We start from the raw sequence: 14,677 nt of genomic DNA, 5'->3' as shown, positions 1-14,677 counted from the left end.
CACGGCGACCGGACGGAAAGAACGGGAACAGCCTTTGCCCTCACTCAACATGGCCGCCTTCCGCCTTCGTTCTTGTTGGTAAATTGACTCTCTCGGCTCCCGTTCTCCCCCCGCCCTTCCTGTCGCCGCAGTAGCCATGGCGTCCATGAGTTTACTGCAGCGGGTTTCGGTCACTGCGGTGGCAGCTCTGTCTGGCCGTCGCCTTGGCACTCGACTTGGATTCGGGGGCTTCCTCACGCGAGGCGTTCCGAAGACTATCGGTGGGTGCTGGCTCAGGAAGCAAGCGCTGTCAGGGGGAGCGGGGTGAGGGACAGAGGACTCTTCCCCGTGACCTTGGTGGGACCCGGAGGGAACCGGGAGAAACTGCGGGCTTGGGGCTTGAGAGGAGAGATGGAGCACGGGCTGTGTGAGGAGATTGAGGGTCTTCCTGAAGTACGCAGATGGGTCGCGTTTAAATGATTATTACCATTTGTGAAACACTTTCCCACTCAGCCATCCCAGTGGTGCTTCGGAATTTGCGGGATGAAGCTGAGCTTGGCAAGGCACAGAGCCGAGCCCCGTGTCTCTCAGGCACCAGACTGTGTGTCCTTTCCTCCTGCGCTAGGTTCTCGCCCCCCGATGGGAAGTCATGTTGCTGAGGAGCCCACTGATACCTAGTAACGTGTCGACAGGTGGAGAGGCTCCTGATGAGGCGTTCTGTGTGGGGACTTGCTGGATATATGATGGAAACGATCAGTGGTATTCAATACCCAGCACGAATCGCAGCCTGTTACAAAACGACTTTGCTAACATTCCTTAATAAAAATCCCATTTGTAAGCCATTTCTGATTACAACTATCCTCCTCTTCAAATACTCCCTGGAATAGTATTTAATCATGCCTGGCTGTAGATAAACTGAACGACAAAGTCACTGCCAGATCCGCTTTATACACTGTTCCCTTTCTTGGAGTTCAGGTCACTTGTGTCCTTTCCACCCAGAGCAGGAAAGTATCTAATAGCTATGCTGAAGGTTACTGTGTTTCAGCTGTGTACCTGCTTTCAAAGGTATTTTTGCATGTGAAGCTTATCTGTCTCTGTGCACTGAAAGGTTGAATCTGTTATATTACTGTTTATGTCTGCCCCGGTGAGAATGGGAGCTTCAGCAGAGTACAGAACCTTGCCTTATTTTGTTTTTCTGGAGTTAGAGGACTAGATTCAAATCCTAGCTTCAGAGTTTAGTAGCTGTGTGACCTTGAGTCATCACATCTTGGAAGCTAAGTGGAAGACAATTGCTTGGAACCTGTATTTCTTCATCTTTAAAAATATTTTTTTTTATTACATGTATCCTGTTGAGATTATAAAACTAATCTCTTTCTACATAGTTTTGTATATTTCTAGAAATGTCATTTTGAAATGAACTTGTCTCTTACCATAAGAACTGAAGAGAGAGACAGAGAGAGAGAGAGAATATGATTTTAACTTACTTCATAAAGTAGTTGTGAAGAGGGAGTGGGGAAAATCTGTAGCACTCAGCATTAGCCTTTTACAGTCCTGTGGCTGCATCTTTCTTAAATGTCTAGTACTGTCACTTTATCCTCATTTACCCTCAGTGTAAATCTTTCTCAGAATACATAAAAGTAGTCTCTCTGTTTAATTAGATTATTTTTCCCCTTCTTCCGCCCCCCCCCCGCCCCCACTCCTGTTCCAGCTGTTTTTTCTCAGTCTAGTTGTGTAGGACGCAGCTCCCTGGCCCATGTTGTTTTGTGAGCCTTGCGCTCCCCCGGGCTGAGGCAGTCGGCTCTCAGGATGGCTACCGGCCACTCACTCTGACCTCCGGCTGCTCACAGCAGCCCAGCTCCAGGGAGAGCCATTGTTCACAATCTTAGCTGTAGAGGGCACAGCTCACTGGCCCATGTGGGAATCGAACCTGCCACCTGAGCACAGGTGCTCCAACCACCTGAGCCACGGGGCAGGCCCAAATTATTTATTAAATGTCAAATATCAAGGGATTCCAGGCATGAAATTAAGTCCTCCCCTCAGCTGCAGGGAACTTTAATGTTGAAGACGGATGTGTGCATATTTTGGTTTTAGAAAACTAAGAAGAGTATTACAATGATTATATAAACAAAGTGGTGTGGAGTTAATTCAGACATGGAAGATAGAGCATTTTAACTGGATTCTGGGGATAGTTTTAACAGGTACAATTACAGGTGGAAAAGTAAAGGATATGTTTTCTGATATATCTGAATATGGGGCTCTTACGCTGCTTAGCTGTTGAGAGAGAAGGACTGAACAAGGGAAGTTGGGACCGAATTGGGGAGGGCAGGGGCTCAATACAAAGTATCTTAACTATTTCGTAGGCAGCAGAGAGTGTTTTAGCAAAAGAGCAACGTGAGTTGTGTGTTTTAGGAAGATGCTTCTGAATATTGCATGGCTTGGAGGGGATGTTGATTACTTAAGCCAGTGAGGTAAGGAGGGCATGGAACGAAATGGGAAGTTTGAGCCTTAGAATCAAGAGGCCTTGACAACTGATGAATAAGGGGGTGGATGCAATGAAGATGACAGAGATTTTTAGCCTGGCTACCGTGTTTTCGCGAAAATAAGACCGGGTCTTATATTAATTTTTGCTCCAAAAGATGCATTAGGGCTTATTTATGTTCAGGGGATGTCATCCTGAAAAATCATGCCAGACCTCATTTTCCGGTTAGGTCTTATTTTTGGGGAAATACGGTAATTGAGTTGGTGGTTCACTGGGGATAGCCTGGGAATGAGGAAAGAAAATGATTGTTGTCTTGGAGGTACAAAAGTATCTTACAGTATCTTATTTGATCCTCACAGAGATCACAGTTATCAAAAACATAACTTTCCCTAGATTATTTGTGTTTAAAAATTGTTATTGAAACCTTAGTTCCATGTAATTAATGGATACTTATTGAGAAATTCCAGGCTGTAGAAAGTGATGGAAGATGTGTATTTTTGTGGCAGGAGGGTCTGAGTTCCCGAAATCCTGGCAGTCACCTGTTTGTAGGCAATATTCCCCCTAATATGTTTAGATTGTAAGCAGATGGCTCTCCTACATCAACCACAAATCATGAAGGCTCAGAATATTTGAAGAGTTTAGTGCTATGAAGTATACTTTAAAACAGTTAATGGTAATAACAGTTTTCTAGCTCATTTAATGCCATGAGTAATTGTTTAACAATAGGGTAATTTTATATAAAGAAAGCAAGCAGTTCACATTAAAACTGCATTAATATTATTAGAATGCAACCAGACCAGTCTTCCATAGTTTTTTTCCCCCCACATTTCCGTATTTTCCACATTTATTTAAAATGTCATTCATAATCAGTTGTTCCTAAAACCACATAGTTGAATCTTTATGTCTTTCTCTCCATGTGGCATTTGTGTACGTGTGGGCGCACATGCCTGTCTGTCTAATTGAAGACAAAAGTTGGAATTTTACTGTCTCTTCTGAGTAGATTTACTTTCAGAGACTAAGGAACGATCCCCTACCAACATTTAATTTACTCAAGAATTGCAAATTAAACCATATTTATAGAGTGTCTACCATGTGACAAATCTGAAAGGATACTAGAGATACTATAACAGTACTGAATAAGACACGTCCTGGCCTGATGGACTTCATTATACTTTAAAGCATAATAATTAGGCTTATTACTCATTGTTCTAAAGAAATATAGGCATACCTCAGAGATTGCAGGTTCGGTTCCAGACCACTGCAATAAAACAAGTATCGCAATAAAGCGAGGCATAATCTTTCTGCTGGTGGAGGGTCTTGTCTTCCATTTGTCAAACACACATCTGTGAGGCGCGTTAAAGTGAGGTGCAATAGAACAAGGTATGTGTGCAACCAGATGGTATTGTGGAGAATAAGTGAGAGGCCAGCTTCGTATAGGGTAGTCAGAGAAGATGCTTTGAATAGGTGACATTTGATCTTAGCCCTATCGAGTGTAGACGCTGCAGACTCAGCCAAAGAGCCTAGGGAAAAGCTTCCAGGCAAAGGGGAAAGTACCTGCAAAATCCCAAAGGCAGGAAGGAGTTCTTGGAACTGGAAGGAAACCGTTGAGACTGATGAGTTGGTAAGGGATGCGTTTTTCCTCTGAGAGGCCGTATATTCAGATCTTTGAGGAAAAGGACCTAAGAAATCCTCCAGGCCAACCCGCCATGGCATGCTAATCCTTTACATCCCATTATTGATACCTGAATAACATCATAATGAGGAAATGGGGAGTTGGTCCAATTTTATTTTGAACTATTAAATTGTTGGAAACTTCTCCCTTGTATTAAGCTTGAAATTACTCTTTCACCCACTGATTCTAGTTCTTCCTTTGAGGTCAGTACAGAATAGTGTAAGCCCTTTGTCATGGGACAGCCCTTCAGCTACTTAAAGACCCTTATCTGGTCTCTACCCATACTTCTTTTTTGTGGGCTAATCAGCTTCAGTTCTTTAGTTTCAGTATGTCAGTTTCCAGGTTGTTTTTCATCGTGGTTGCTTAAGTTGAGGTGTGTTCCAGATTGCTCCTTTAAAGCTGTGCTCTGTCTGGGGCAGACACACTTCTGGAGATATAGTTAGGAGATGGGGTTGGGGGCTCCTGTTTTGACCCTATATCTCTAGACATCGATTTAAGATCAAATTACCCTTGGCTTTTTTGATAACCACATTTCACCAATGAGTCTTAACTAAGTTTGTGAACCAGTAAACTTTTGGGGGTTTCAGGCAGGACTTTCCACTTATATTTAACCCTTTTAGATTCAGCCCTTTGTAAATGTGTATGATGATTTTTTGGGGATCCCATTTCATCATCAGTGTAGTAGCCACTCTTGTAGCAGTAGCTCTGTGTCATGTCAGGAATGTCTTCATCTAGGCCCTTCCTAGAAATCGTTTGACCCTACAGGGCTCTGAAGAGAACTCGTTGGCAGGTTACTGCATTAAGTAATCAGCGCCTTTTGGGTGTGATCAATCAGTTACCCATTTCAAATCCATTTAACTTGCTATTTCTCTCAGCTTGTAATGTGCCTTGCTCACACTCCTCTCCCTCACCATTCTGTCTAAATAAGAACTGTACTTCTGGGCCTGCTCTTTTCTTACACTGCATCATGTTTCTTTCCTTTGTTGTCCTATGAATTTGTAATTATGTTTATGTATTTGTTTAGTGTCTCTTCCAGCAGGATCCACAGCCCTCTTTAGACTGTAGGCCTCGCATAGGACCTGCAAATAATCAGCACCTAAAATTCATGAGTGGTTTATACTATTATCCAGCCCATTTTTTTTATCTAGTCCACAAAAAATTCCACATCTTTCAAATGGTTTGCTGAAATACATACCTATTTTGTCAAATTTTCTTATCTTGTTGTTTTAAGTCTTAGTAGTATGAATTGTACTTAGTAAATTCATGCCAGCTTCTAATTCTTTTGTGAATTAACTCTTAAATTCATTGCAAGCTGCTGCAGGTGATACCAAAACTAAGAAGATGGTTTCTGCCTTCAAGACTTTTCTATTTCACTGGGGGCAGTGAAAGCAGTATACACCTCCCTAGAATATACAGCAATTCAAAGGTAGGGGAGATATCATCTGTTTGGGAAGAATGTTGGTTTCTTGGAGTATAAGATGTCATCTGGGTCTAAAGAACAGATTTCAGGAGAGGGGAGGACATTTTATACACTTAAGCTTGAACAAAGGATACAGAATGCAGTTACACAGCAGAAACACAGTAACCCTCAGTTTCTTAGTTACATAGCAGAAACACAGTAACCCTCAGTTTCTTAGTAATAGCCTTTCCTGCTTCCAGCAGAACCGGTTTAGAGTGCCTGTGTAATCCTTCCCGACTTCCAAGGTAGGGAAATAGTGTAAAAAGAAGATCCAGGAGTAAAACTTTGCCTTCACTTTATCTCCAGCGAGGTTTGATTAAATGTCATCTGGGGGAAGTTTTGAAGAGGAGGATATTCAAAACCAGAAGTGGCTTACAAAAGGATTTTATCAAGATATGCAGCATTTACTTTTGTAACAAGTTCAAATTCCTGCTGAATATGTGTTGAATAAATATCTTTCCATCTGTTTTGCAGCAAGTTCTAGTGTTTATTGCCTCATATGGAATGGCATAATTTAAATTAAATTTATTTCTTTTGCAGCATTAGCAAATAATTGATGCAGAGGTAAACAAAGTAGCCTACCAAGCTGACCTTCCTGTCTACTGTTAAAACAAATTCAAAGAATTTTTTAGATATTTCTTTAACATTGAATAAAAGTGAGAAAGCTGTAGTTTAGAACAGTACAACAATCTGTTTAAAGATATCCTATCTACCCTGCCTTTACGACTTAAATAAAGAAGCATGCATTTTTATCTTAACTCAATTAAACATTTATACATGTACATTTTCTTATAATCTGACTTTATTTCAGAATATAACACTTTACGATATGAAACTTGTGTAAAACAGGGTAATTTATATTTCTAGCTCCTGTGCGACATAGTGGAGACCATGGGAAAAGATTGTTTATCATCAAACCTTCTGGATTCTATGACAAGCGTTTTCTGAGTTTACTGGTGAGTTAAAAATTTTGTTGAACTAAACTCTTTTCATATAAATAGGAAGAACTTTTTGGCTTATTTAGGGAACATCTTTCTTTTTATAAAATACTTTATTTTGTAAATTCATACTTATTTACTCAGAAGATATTGAGATTGTATAGTAAGATCTGATTTGTTACTGAGTTTCTTTTTAAATTAGTTAACCTTTTTTCCTTCAAAAAAAGGAGGTAAAAATTGAGCCATTTCTTTCTTCTCAAGATAATGGAATTTTGAAATATAATCTGTGTTCCTTGCCCACCCCATCTATAAATTATAAAACTTTGAAAACAGACTAATTTGGGGATAATTATTTGTATTACTAAAATATCCTTTAAATTACCAAAGAACCCATTGAAGTATTTCTTTAAATAAGGAATGCCTTTATTTTGGGATATGATTTTTTTATTTCTGCGTTGTTCAGGTACACTGATTTCAGAGTGAAGCAGGATACTAACTGTACATTTTCAACTCAAGATTTTATAATGAAACGTAGAGGCTTAGAGGATGGAAGATTGTCTGGACTCTCTGTTACTAAAGCTGTGATCCACCATTTGAGCATGAGTTGCTCTCTAGACCTTTTCTTGCTCTGTCATTACGGTTTGAGCTCCCACTTTTCTAGTCATGACCAACTGAAACTTTATACAGTGGTTGAAAACACCTTGAAATTTTTATGCTTTTTTCTTAATACAAAAATGTCTAACTTTCATTACATTGCTTTAACCAAAAAATGACCACTAATATATATTGTATTATATTTGAACAATTAATCTTTTTTTCTTTCATTTTTTGTGCCAAACATAGGCATCTAAAAGCTAGAGCAAAAGAAAATCACGGAAATAAATAATTTGATACTGCATCTCCAATTTGGCAAGCTTATTTTACAAGAACTATAAGGAAATCATGTAATGAGGACAGTTTAAAGGTGGGGAAAGAGAGGAAGTGGTTGTATGAATTTTTTTTTTTTTAATCTTAACAGAAATTCTACGTTTTGTTGACTGGGGTTCCAGTAGTAATTGGCATAACTCTGGTGAATATATTCATCGGTAAGTCCCTCCCTCCTGACCAAATTGGTGAATTTTAAAAACCTATGTACATTAATAAGAAATTACGGATAAGGAAAAGCTCTTTAAATAATAAAATAAACAGAAGCATGAGAGTTTATTGTAAAATAACCAAATCTTAATACATAATAGTGTACAATGGTATTTTGTAAACATCCTTTTTTCCCTTTCAAAACCTTTAGGTCACTGATTCTATAGTGGGCACACAAAAAAGGTTCAGAAAGCCTTGTCTTTCTCCTCCTCCTCATTCCCAGAAACAACTTTGACAAGACAGAATAAGGAAAAGAGAAAGAGAAGGAGGTGGAAGAGCAGCTGAGCTTTTTTTATCCATCCTAGAACATATAAAATTATAATCTAAATATGAATGGAATTGTGAATAGCAGTAAACATTAGATTTTCATGGGGAATTCTGCTTAGAGTATTTTCAGCATCTTGAATCCTAAAATGTTTTGTCTATTTGATATAGGAAAAACCAGAGGGAATAATATGTCTTTTATTGTATGAGTATCTTGTTATACTATATAAGAACAAAATGGGAAACTCATATAATGCCTATAACAATGCTTTACATATGGAAGACATCTATTAATAAAAAATTTCTAATGAATGGATTTTCAATCAGATTGAAGTGAATTTAAAATATTAGGTATCTTCATTGATACAAATAAAAGGTCCCTTTAAAGCCACAAGAAGTTTTCTTACTTAAATAGGGAAGATGTGCTATTATACACTCCTGATACTAAAGTTGAACATCACTATTTTTTCTTATTAGGTGAAGCTGAGTTGGCAGAAATTCCAGAAGGCTATATCCCAGAACACTGGGAATATTTCAAGGTTGGTATAAATCACCAAAAGTTACTTTCTGTTAAATGTGTTGTGTATGCCTTTGTTAATGTCTTAATTCAGCAATTAAGATACGGTTTTATATTCAAGTTTTGATACCAAGTAGATGAATACATTTTGTGCTCACTTTTTAAAAGCAACTTCTTTTGGTAATTTTCTGCATTGTTTTATTATTTTAAGCTTTATGGTTTTGTAAAGGATGAGTGCAGTGTGTTCTCAACCTAGCACAGTAAGAGACCGAATTTAGCCCAAGTTCAATGCCATAGGAAAGATTTTACCAATACTTGTGCTAGCTGTCATTTATTGAGCACCTACTGTGTAGGAGGCACAATGGTAAGTGTTTTGTCAATGTCTCATTCCATGTAAAGGAAACTTATTCCCACTTTAGAGATGAGGAAACTGAGGTTTAAAAGAGATTAAATGACCTGTCCAAGAGATAGGGCCTGTATTTGAACCCAGGCACTCTTGACTCCAGAGCATTCACTTTGTTAGTCATTTTATCACACTGTCACTGCTACCAAAACTCCAAATTAATTCTGTTACTTGTCTTTACAAGTGTTGTAGTGAGTGGCCTTGATTAGAGTATATTTTATCATGTTTTATTATCTGAATGAATTACATTTTAGGAAAGAAGTACTCCATTATTAAATCTTAAGATAAGCCATACAATTAGTTTAACCTTTCCTATCTGGTAGAAATAGCTCCATTTTGGGACCACCAAACCCTGGGTTTGGCTCCTCAATCTGCTGCTTCAGTGACTCAGCTCAAGTTTTAGAGTCAGACAGACCTGGTTTGAGTCCAAATGCTGTCACTTTGTAACTGTATAACTTTGTGCAATTTGCTCATCTATAAAATGGGAACAAAAGCAGTATCTATCTAATGGATTAAAATTATTTAAAATATGTGTAAAGTAGTTGGCACATAGTAACAGTTATTGGATTACCTGAGATGGTCATTTTAAAGAATAGTAAACTGGAATAGCAAAATACTGTTCAGAAACTAATTTTAAACAAATTTTCTCTTGTAGCATCCTATATCAAGATGGATTGCCCGAACTTTCTATGATAGTCCTGAAAAGAATTATGAAAGAACAATGGCTATCCTTCAAATTGAAGCTGAAAAGGCTGAATTGCGGTAAAAAGAGGCAGGGGAGAGGGCAGGGAAGAAAATCCTTTACTTTGGTTGCAAATCAAAAGAAAAAGATTAATAAAATTATTTCAACACTATAGGGTGCTGTATGTAAAAGAATGAAGGTGGGGAGAGAACTATTAGCCTGTATAGAGTTGAGACTGAGCTAGAGACTAGGAAACTGTTAGGTGATAATATCTGTCAAATGAAAAGGAATTCTTTTTTAAAATATCCTACTTTTTTAAGTGCAAGGCAGCCCTTTCTTCTTACCTCCCCTCTCCCAATTTCTTTTCCTCCTGCACCCAGTCTTATCCTTAGAGGTGACCACTATTTAATGATTTCTTATGTACGTTCCAGAAAGAAATTCATGTATTAAAAATATGTATATTTTATATATCGTTTAAAAATATATTAACACAAATGGAATCCTCTTATAAACAGTGTTCTGTTCCTTGTCTTCGTTTCATTTAAATATATCTTGGTGATCTTTTTGTAATAGCATATACGTCATTCTTTTTAATGGCTGTATCATATTTCACTAGGTGGATATGCCTTCATTTTTTAACCAGCTTCCTATTGTCAGTACCTCGGTTAGGTTCTTTCCAAGTTTTTTGATATTATACACAGTGCTGTGGTGAATATCTCATATATTTTTGCATATTCAGTGTGTGTGGAACATAAATTCCTAACATTTGATAAGTCAAATGTTATTTTTTAAATTTTAGATGTGTATTGCTAATTCTTCCAAAATATTGTGCTAGTTGTCTTTTTTGTCACCAATATGTGACAATTTCTGTTTCTCTGTACCTTTTCCAGTAATCGAATTTATCAAACCTAAACATTTTTGCTGATAAAATAGTTGAAAAATGTTATCGCATCATTTCACTTCTGTATTTTTTGTTTAAGGTTGAGTACTTTTTCATACATCTATTGGTTGTTTGTATTTCTTTTTCTGTAACTTGCCCATTTTTCTACTAATTCTGTACATTAAGTTAATGTGGGGTTTTCTTATAGATATGTTTTCCTGGCTTATCATTTGTCTTTTGACAATGTAGACTGTTTTGCAACATAGAAGTGTTTTTATGTTTCAGATAACAAAAATGTAGTAGTAGCTAATATGTTTTGAGCACAACTATGTACCTGTGCTTTAGTAACTTTGTATGTACTTATTTAATTATTGTCAGGTTTGTCAGTCTTTTTTCTTTAGCTTCTGGGATTTTGTGTTATGTGTAGGTCCCTGATAGTAATTAAATAAGTAAATATGCAAAAAATTATTTTTTTAAATGGTCACTCATGTTTCCTTTTGCTACTTTTAAATTTGATCCTATCTGAGATTTATTTTTGCATTTGGAGTGAGGTTTACATACAATCAAATGCACCTATTAAGTGGGTTTTTCACAAAAGTATATAGCTGGGAAACCATCACAATCAAGGTCATTTCGGTCACCTAGTAAGCCTCTTTCCTGTTCCTTCTAGTCAATCCCCATCCCCTGCTCTTGGTCCCGTTGACCTGCTGTCTATTCATCCTGGTTTAATCTTGGTAATTTATAAAAATTACTATGATATTGAAAAATATTTAAATGGTTAAAAGAACAGATGATTTTCTTGTTTTCTAGATATGGAATTACTTGTATATATTGTTTCCATAGAACTGTCATTAAGTATTTAAGAGCATGGATCAGCAATATGTCTCATACTTAGGAACATTGGACTTTTTTGAACTTCAGACATATACCTTTGAGTTCCAATTAAAACTTTTAACAGGATCTCAGAACTCCTTAGACATATAGAGATCCTAAACAGTTTCAAAACAAAACAAAGTAAAAACAAAAACAAAACCCTGAGTTCTGCACCCAAAGGAAAGATGCCAGTGTGAGCATGGAACTGGTAGTACCTACAGTTTCTAACAAGTATATGTTTAGGTATTTGAAAAACTGCAGCATAAAGAAAGATATAAAATAGACAGGAACTATCTCCCATAATTAACTCCCCTAGAGATAACTATTATTTTTGGTCTTCCAGATTTTTAATACTTTGTGCATGCGTGCATATGTAGAGTCACAAATGATTACTTTCTGTTTTTTGATGAAATGGGAAGATGCTACACACTCATTTTTCACCTTGCTTTTTAACCTAACAGTATATCTATCATCTCCTTCCATGTTACTATATATAGATTTTCCTCATTCTTTTGAACAGGTGCATAGCAGTCCATTATATGGGTTAACCATAATTTATTTAACCAGTCCCCTTGGATGAATATTTTAATTATTTGCGTTTTGGATAATTACATTCTAGAGTAGAAAAGGAAAAGGATGACATTTAATACTAAATAAAAGATAAATATGTTCTCTTAGATACACAATCACAAAGGTATATAATCTCTCCTAGATAGGATTAGTGAGCTGGTTAAGGTTAATAAAGTGAATTATTTAACTGTGACATATTTCCAGTCATGAAAAAGTTGGTGAGTCTATAAAAATGGAAAGTGCAATGTTTTATGGAGAGGGACTCTTTAAGGAATGTGTGATAGTTTTCACAAAGGCTTGGCTGTGGAAAAGGAAAGTATCTTTATAGAATCTAGATTATTGCTTGTGAAGAAGGATGAGGACAAGTAAGTAGTAGATCTTACAGTTGGAGAGTGTTTTTCTTAATTCTGATTTTCCTTATAAATAGTGATTGTCTGATATTGACCAGGCTCCGTTTGATGCTGGTAACTGGCGAATAAGATACCATTCCTGCTCTCAGGAGGTATTCTGTCCTAATGGTGACGCACAACCAGTATAAACAAGGGGGTGTGAGCTCCTTCAAGAAGGCTTGTTCGTTTTTTAATTCCTAGCACTTGGCACAGCACATGGCCATAATACTAGGCATTCTGTGACCCTCCTAATATCTAAAAGGCAGGAAGACAGGAAATGCATTATCACTATTCAGGTGAAAGTGATCTGTCAAGACAAAGAGCAGAGACAGGAGGAGAGAACTGATTATCAAGTCAGTTGATGTTTTTGTGATTAAAAACAACATCTGTTGGCTAACTATGTAAGCAAGGTAATCAAAATCAAAAACAAGTCCCAGATTTTGCTTATAGGTGTATATCAGATACATGTGTACACATGGAGCTGTGGAGGGATGTTACACTTTACATAAAGCAGTAGACTCTAGTGGTTGTTCTCTATGGTGATAACTCATTGAATTTGTCATTGAAAATGCTAGAATCACAATATTGCTGTTTCACTTGATACAGGTTACAGGAGCTGGAAGTACGAAGACTAATGCGTGCGAGAGGAGATGGTCCCTGGTATCAGTATCCAACCATTGACAAGGAGCTTATTGATCACGCTCCAAAAGCAAGTCCCGACAACTAATCTTTTTATTTCTCTAAATACAAAGTATATTCTCTTTATGGGAAAATAAATTAATAAATATATTCTGTATTTTTGCTCACTGTGGTGAATAAAAGATCCTCTTCCACTGCTCTGTTTCTCAATGTTGGTTCAGATTAAGGCTTTTTTTGTGTGAGTTTAATTTTTTTTTAGATTTATGAGGTATAATGGACAAAATGATAAGATATTTAAAGTATATATCGTGATGATTTGATATAAGTATACATTGTGAAAACAGGTTAAGGTTTTTTGATATGGGGGATTTCAGCTTCCTCTTTTAAGAAGGATTAAAATACAAAAAAAAAACCAACAAAACTTGGAGTACTAGGAATTTGTGAGCTCCTTAAAGGTGAAACTTTGAAAGGTTAATGTTTTACTTGTCTGATAAGTGGAAGTTAGAAGTCTCGTTATGTTAAGTATCAGGAATATAGTAGTTTATATACATGTCTATATTGGTGACATCTGGATTATTCAGGGACAACTCAGAATTTTAAATTATGTCAAGTATTGAACCAATTACATAAAACATTAACACCTTAATAAAGTTTTTCAGTGAACAAATCTCAAAGTTTATTTTTATGTTTTTTAGCCATCTATCATTTTTTTGAAAGACATACACACACGAACATGCACACACACGCATTTTTCTTAGCTGCAATCTCTAAGATTCTCTAGAATCCTTTTTGTAAACATTGGAGTTGTGCCACAAGGTAAAATGATCACTGCAAAGATTATTAAATGTGAGTAAAAGCTTAAATAATGGCTGTTGTTTATTAAGCATTTGCTGCCTGCACTGTTTAGCACTGTGCTAAATAACGGTATTTTTTTCACATTATTTAAAAATTGACCTCATGAGGTACTATTACTTTCTGTGTTTTACAGATGAGCACTTGAGGCTCAGAGATTTTAAACACATACTCAAGATTTACAAAAATAAACATTTACACTTCAAATTCCAAAGTGACTTTTTGCTTCAAAAAGTCATAATTTTCAGCGAATACCTTTTGAGTACCCAAAGGGCTGTAAGTGCTCTTTACAATCCAGCCTTTGGGGTGGTTGCATTTTCTTATTTTCCCAGTAGAGGGCGACCTCACCCAGCAACCTCCGGATTCCTGTGCAACCTAATGACCACATAATTCTGCCAAAGGATTTGAGTGAAGGGCATGCTGTCCCTGAGCCCCTGTTTGCACAAACCATTCAGTTTGTAGGAGAAACGTCTGGATAAAGGAAGCAGAGAGGTCTTGTAAGTGGTGACTGTAAATGATACTACATCTGCATGTTACATTTCACTCTTTTTAAACTTGATAGGTTTTTTGGCATCAGTAAGTTCTACTTTATTTTCTCCTTTCTACTACTACAGATGTAAGGAAAACAACATAGGAAATATGATGATGTTATAAGAAATACTGATAATCCCACCACCCATAAGGAAATTGGAGAAATTTCCTTCAGTCTTTTTCTTTTTGAACATAGCTGGGATCATATATATAAAATGGAGGGGTTTTTTGTTGTTGTTTTGTTTTAAATTTGAAAGTGTTTCTTGGAGGGAAACATTAATAAAACGTGTGTGTGTGTGTGTTTATACTTATTTTTCATGCAAACTTTTTTCCAGTTCACATATTTAAGCTCATTATATATTGGTCACTATGATATATACTAGGGATAAAGTGGTCATCACAGTGGACATGTTTCC

The 14,677-nt window shown here is 36.7% G+C and overlaps 1 protein-coding gene across 2 annotated transcripts; it reads left to right on the top strand.

The window, feature by feature from the left end:
• Window positions 1-16: 16 nt before the first annotated feature.
• Window positions 17-13,076, top strand: NDUFB5 (NADH:ubiquinone oxidoreductase subunit B5). Of its 2 annotated transcripts, XM_033126093.1 has the most exons (6): window positions 26-260; window positions 6,457-6,545; window positions 7,546-7,612; window positions 8,403-8,464; window positions 9,501-9,607; window positions 12,846-13,076. In XM_033126093.1, exons 1-6 carry the CDS (start codon window positions 137-139, stop codon window positions 12,964-12,966), a joined length of 570 nt encoding a protein of 189 aa, XP_032981984.1. In that variant the 5' UTR covers window positions 26-136; the 3' UTR covers window positions 12,967-13,076. The 2 variants fall into 2 exon arrangements, with proteins under 2 accessions (XP_032981995.1, XP_032981984.1); XM_033126104.1 differs by lacking the exon at window positions 9,501-9,607 and having other exon boundaries at window positions 17-260; window positions 12,846-13,035.
• The last annotated feature ends 1,601 nt before the right edge of the window (window positions 13,077-14,677 follow it).

Source organism: Rhinolophus ferrumequinum, chromosome 2 (assembly GCF_004115265.2).
Source record: "Rhinolophus ferrumequinum isolate MPI-CBG mRhiFer1 chromosome 2, mRhiFer1_v1.p, whole genome shotgun sequence".
NCBI classification, from domain to species: Eukaryota; Metazoa; Chordata; class Mammalia; order Chiroptera; family Rhinolophidae; genus Rhinolophus; species Rhinolophus ferrumequinum.
Note: the sequence above shows the minus strand (reverse complement) of the source record. Positions and strands in the feature narration are given on the sequence as shown.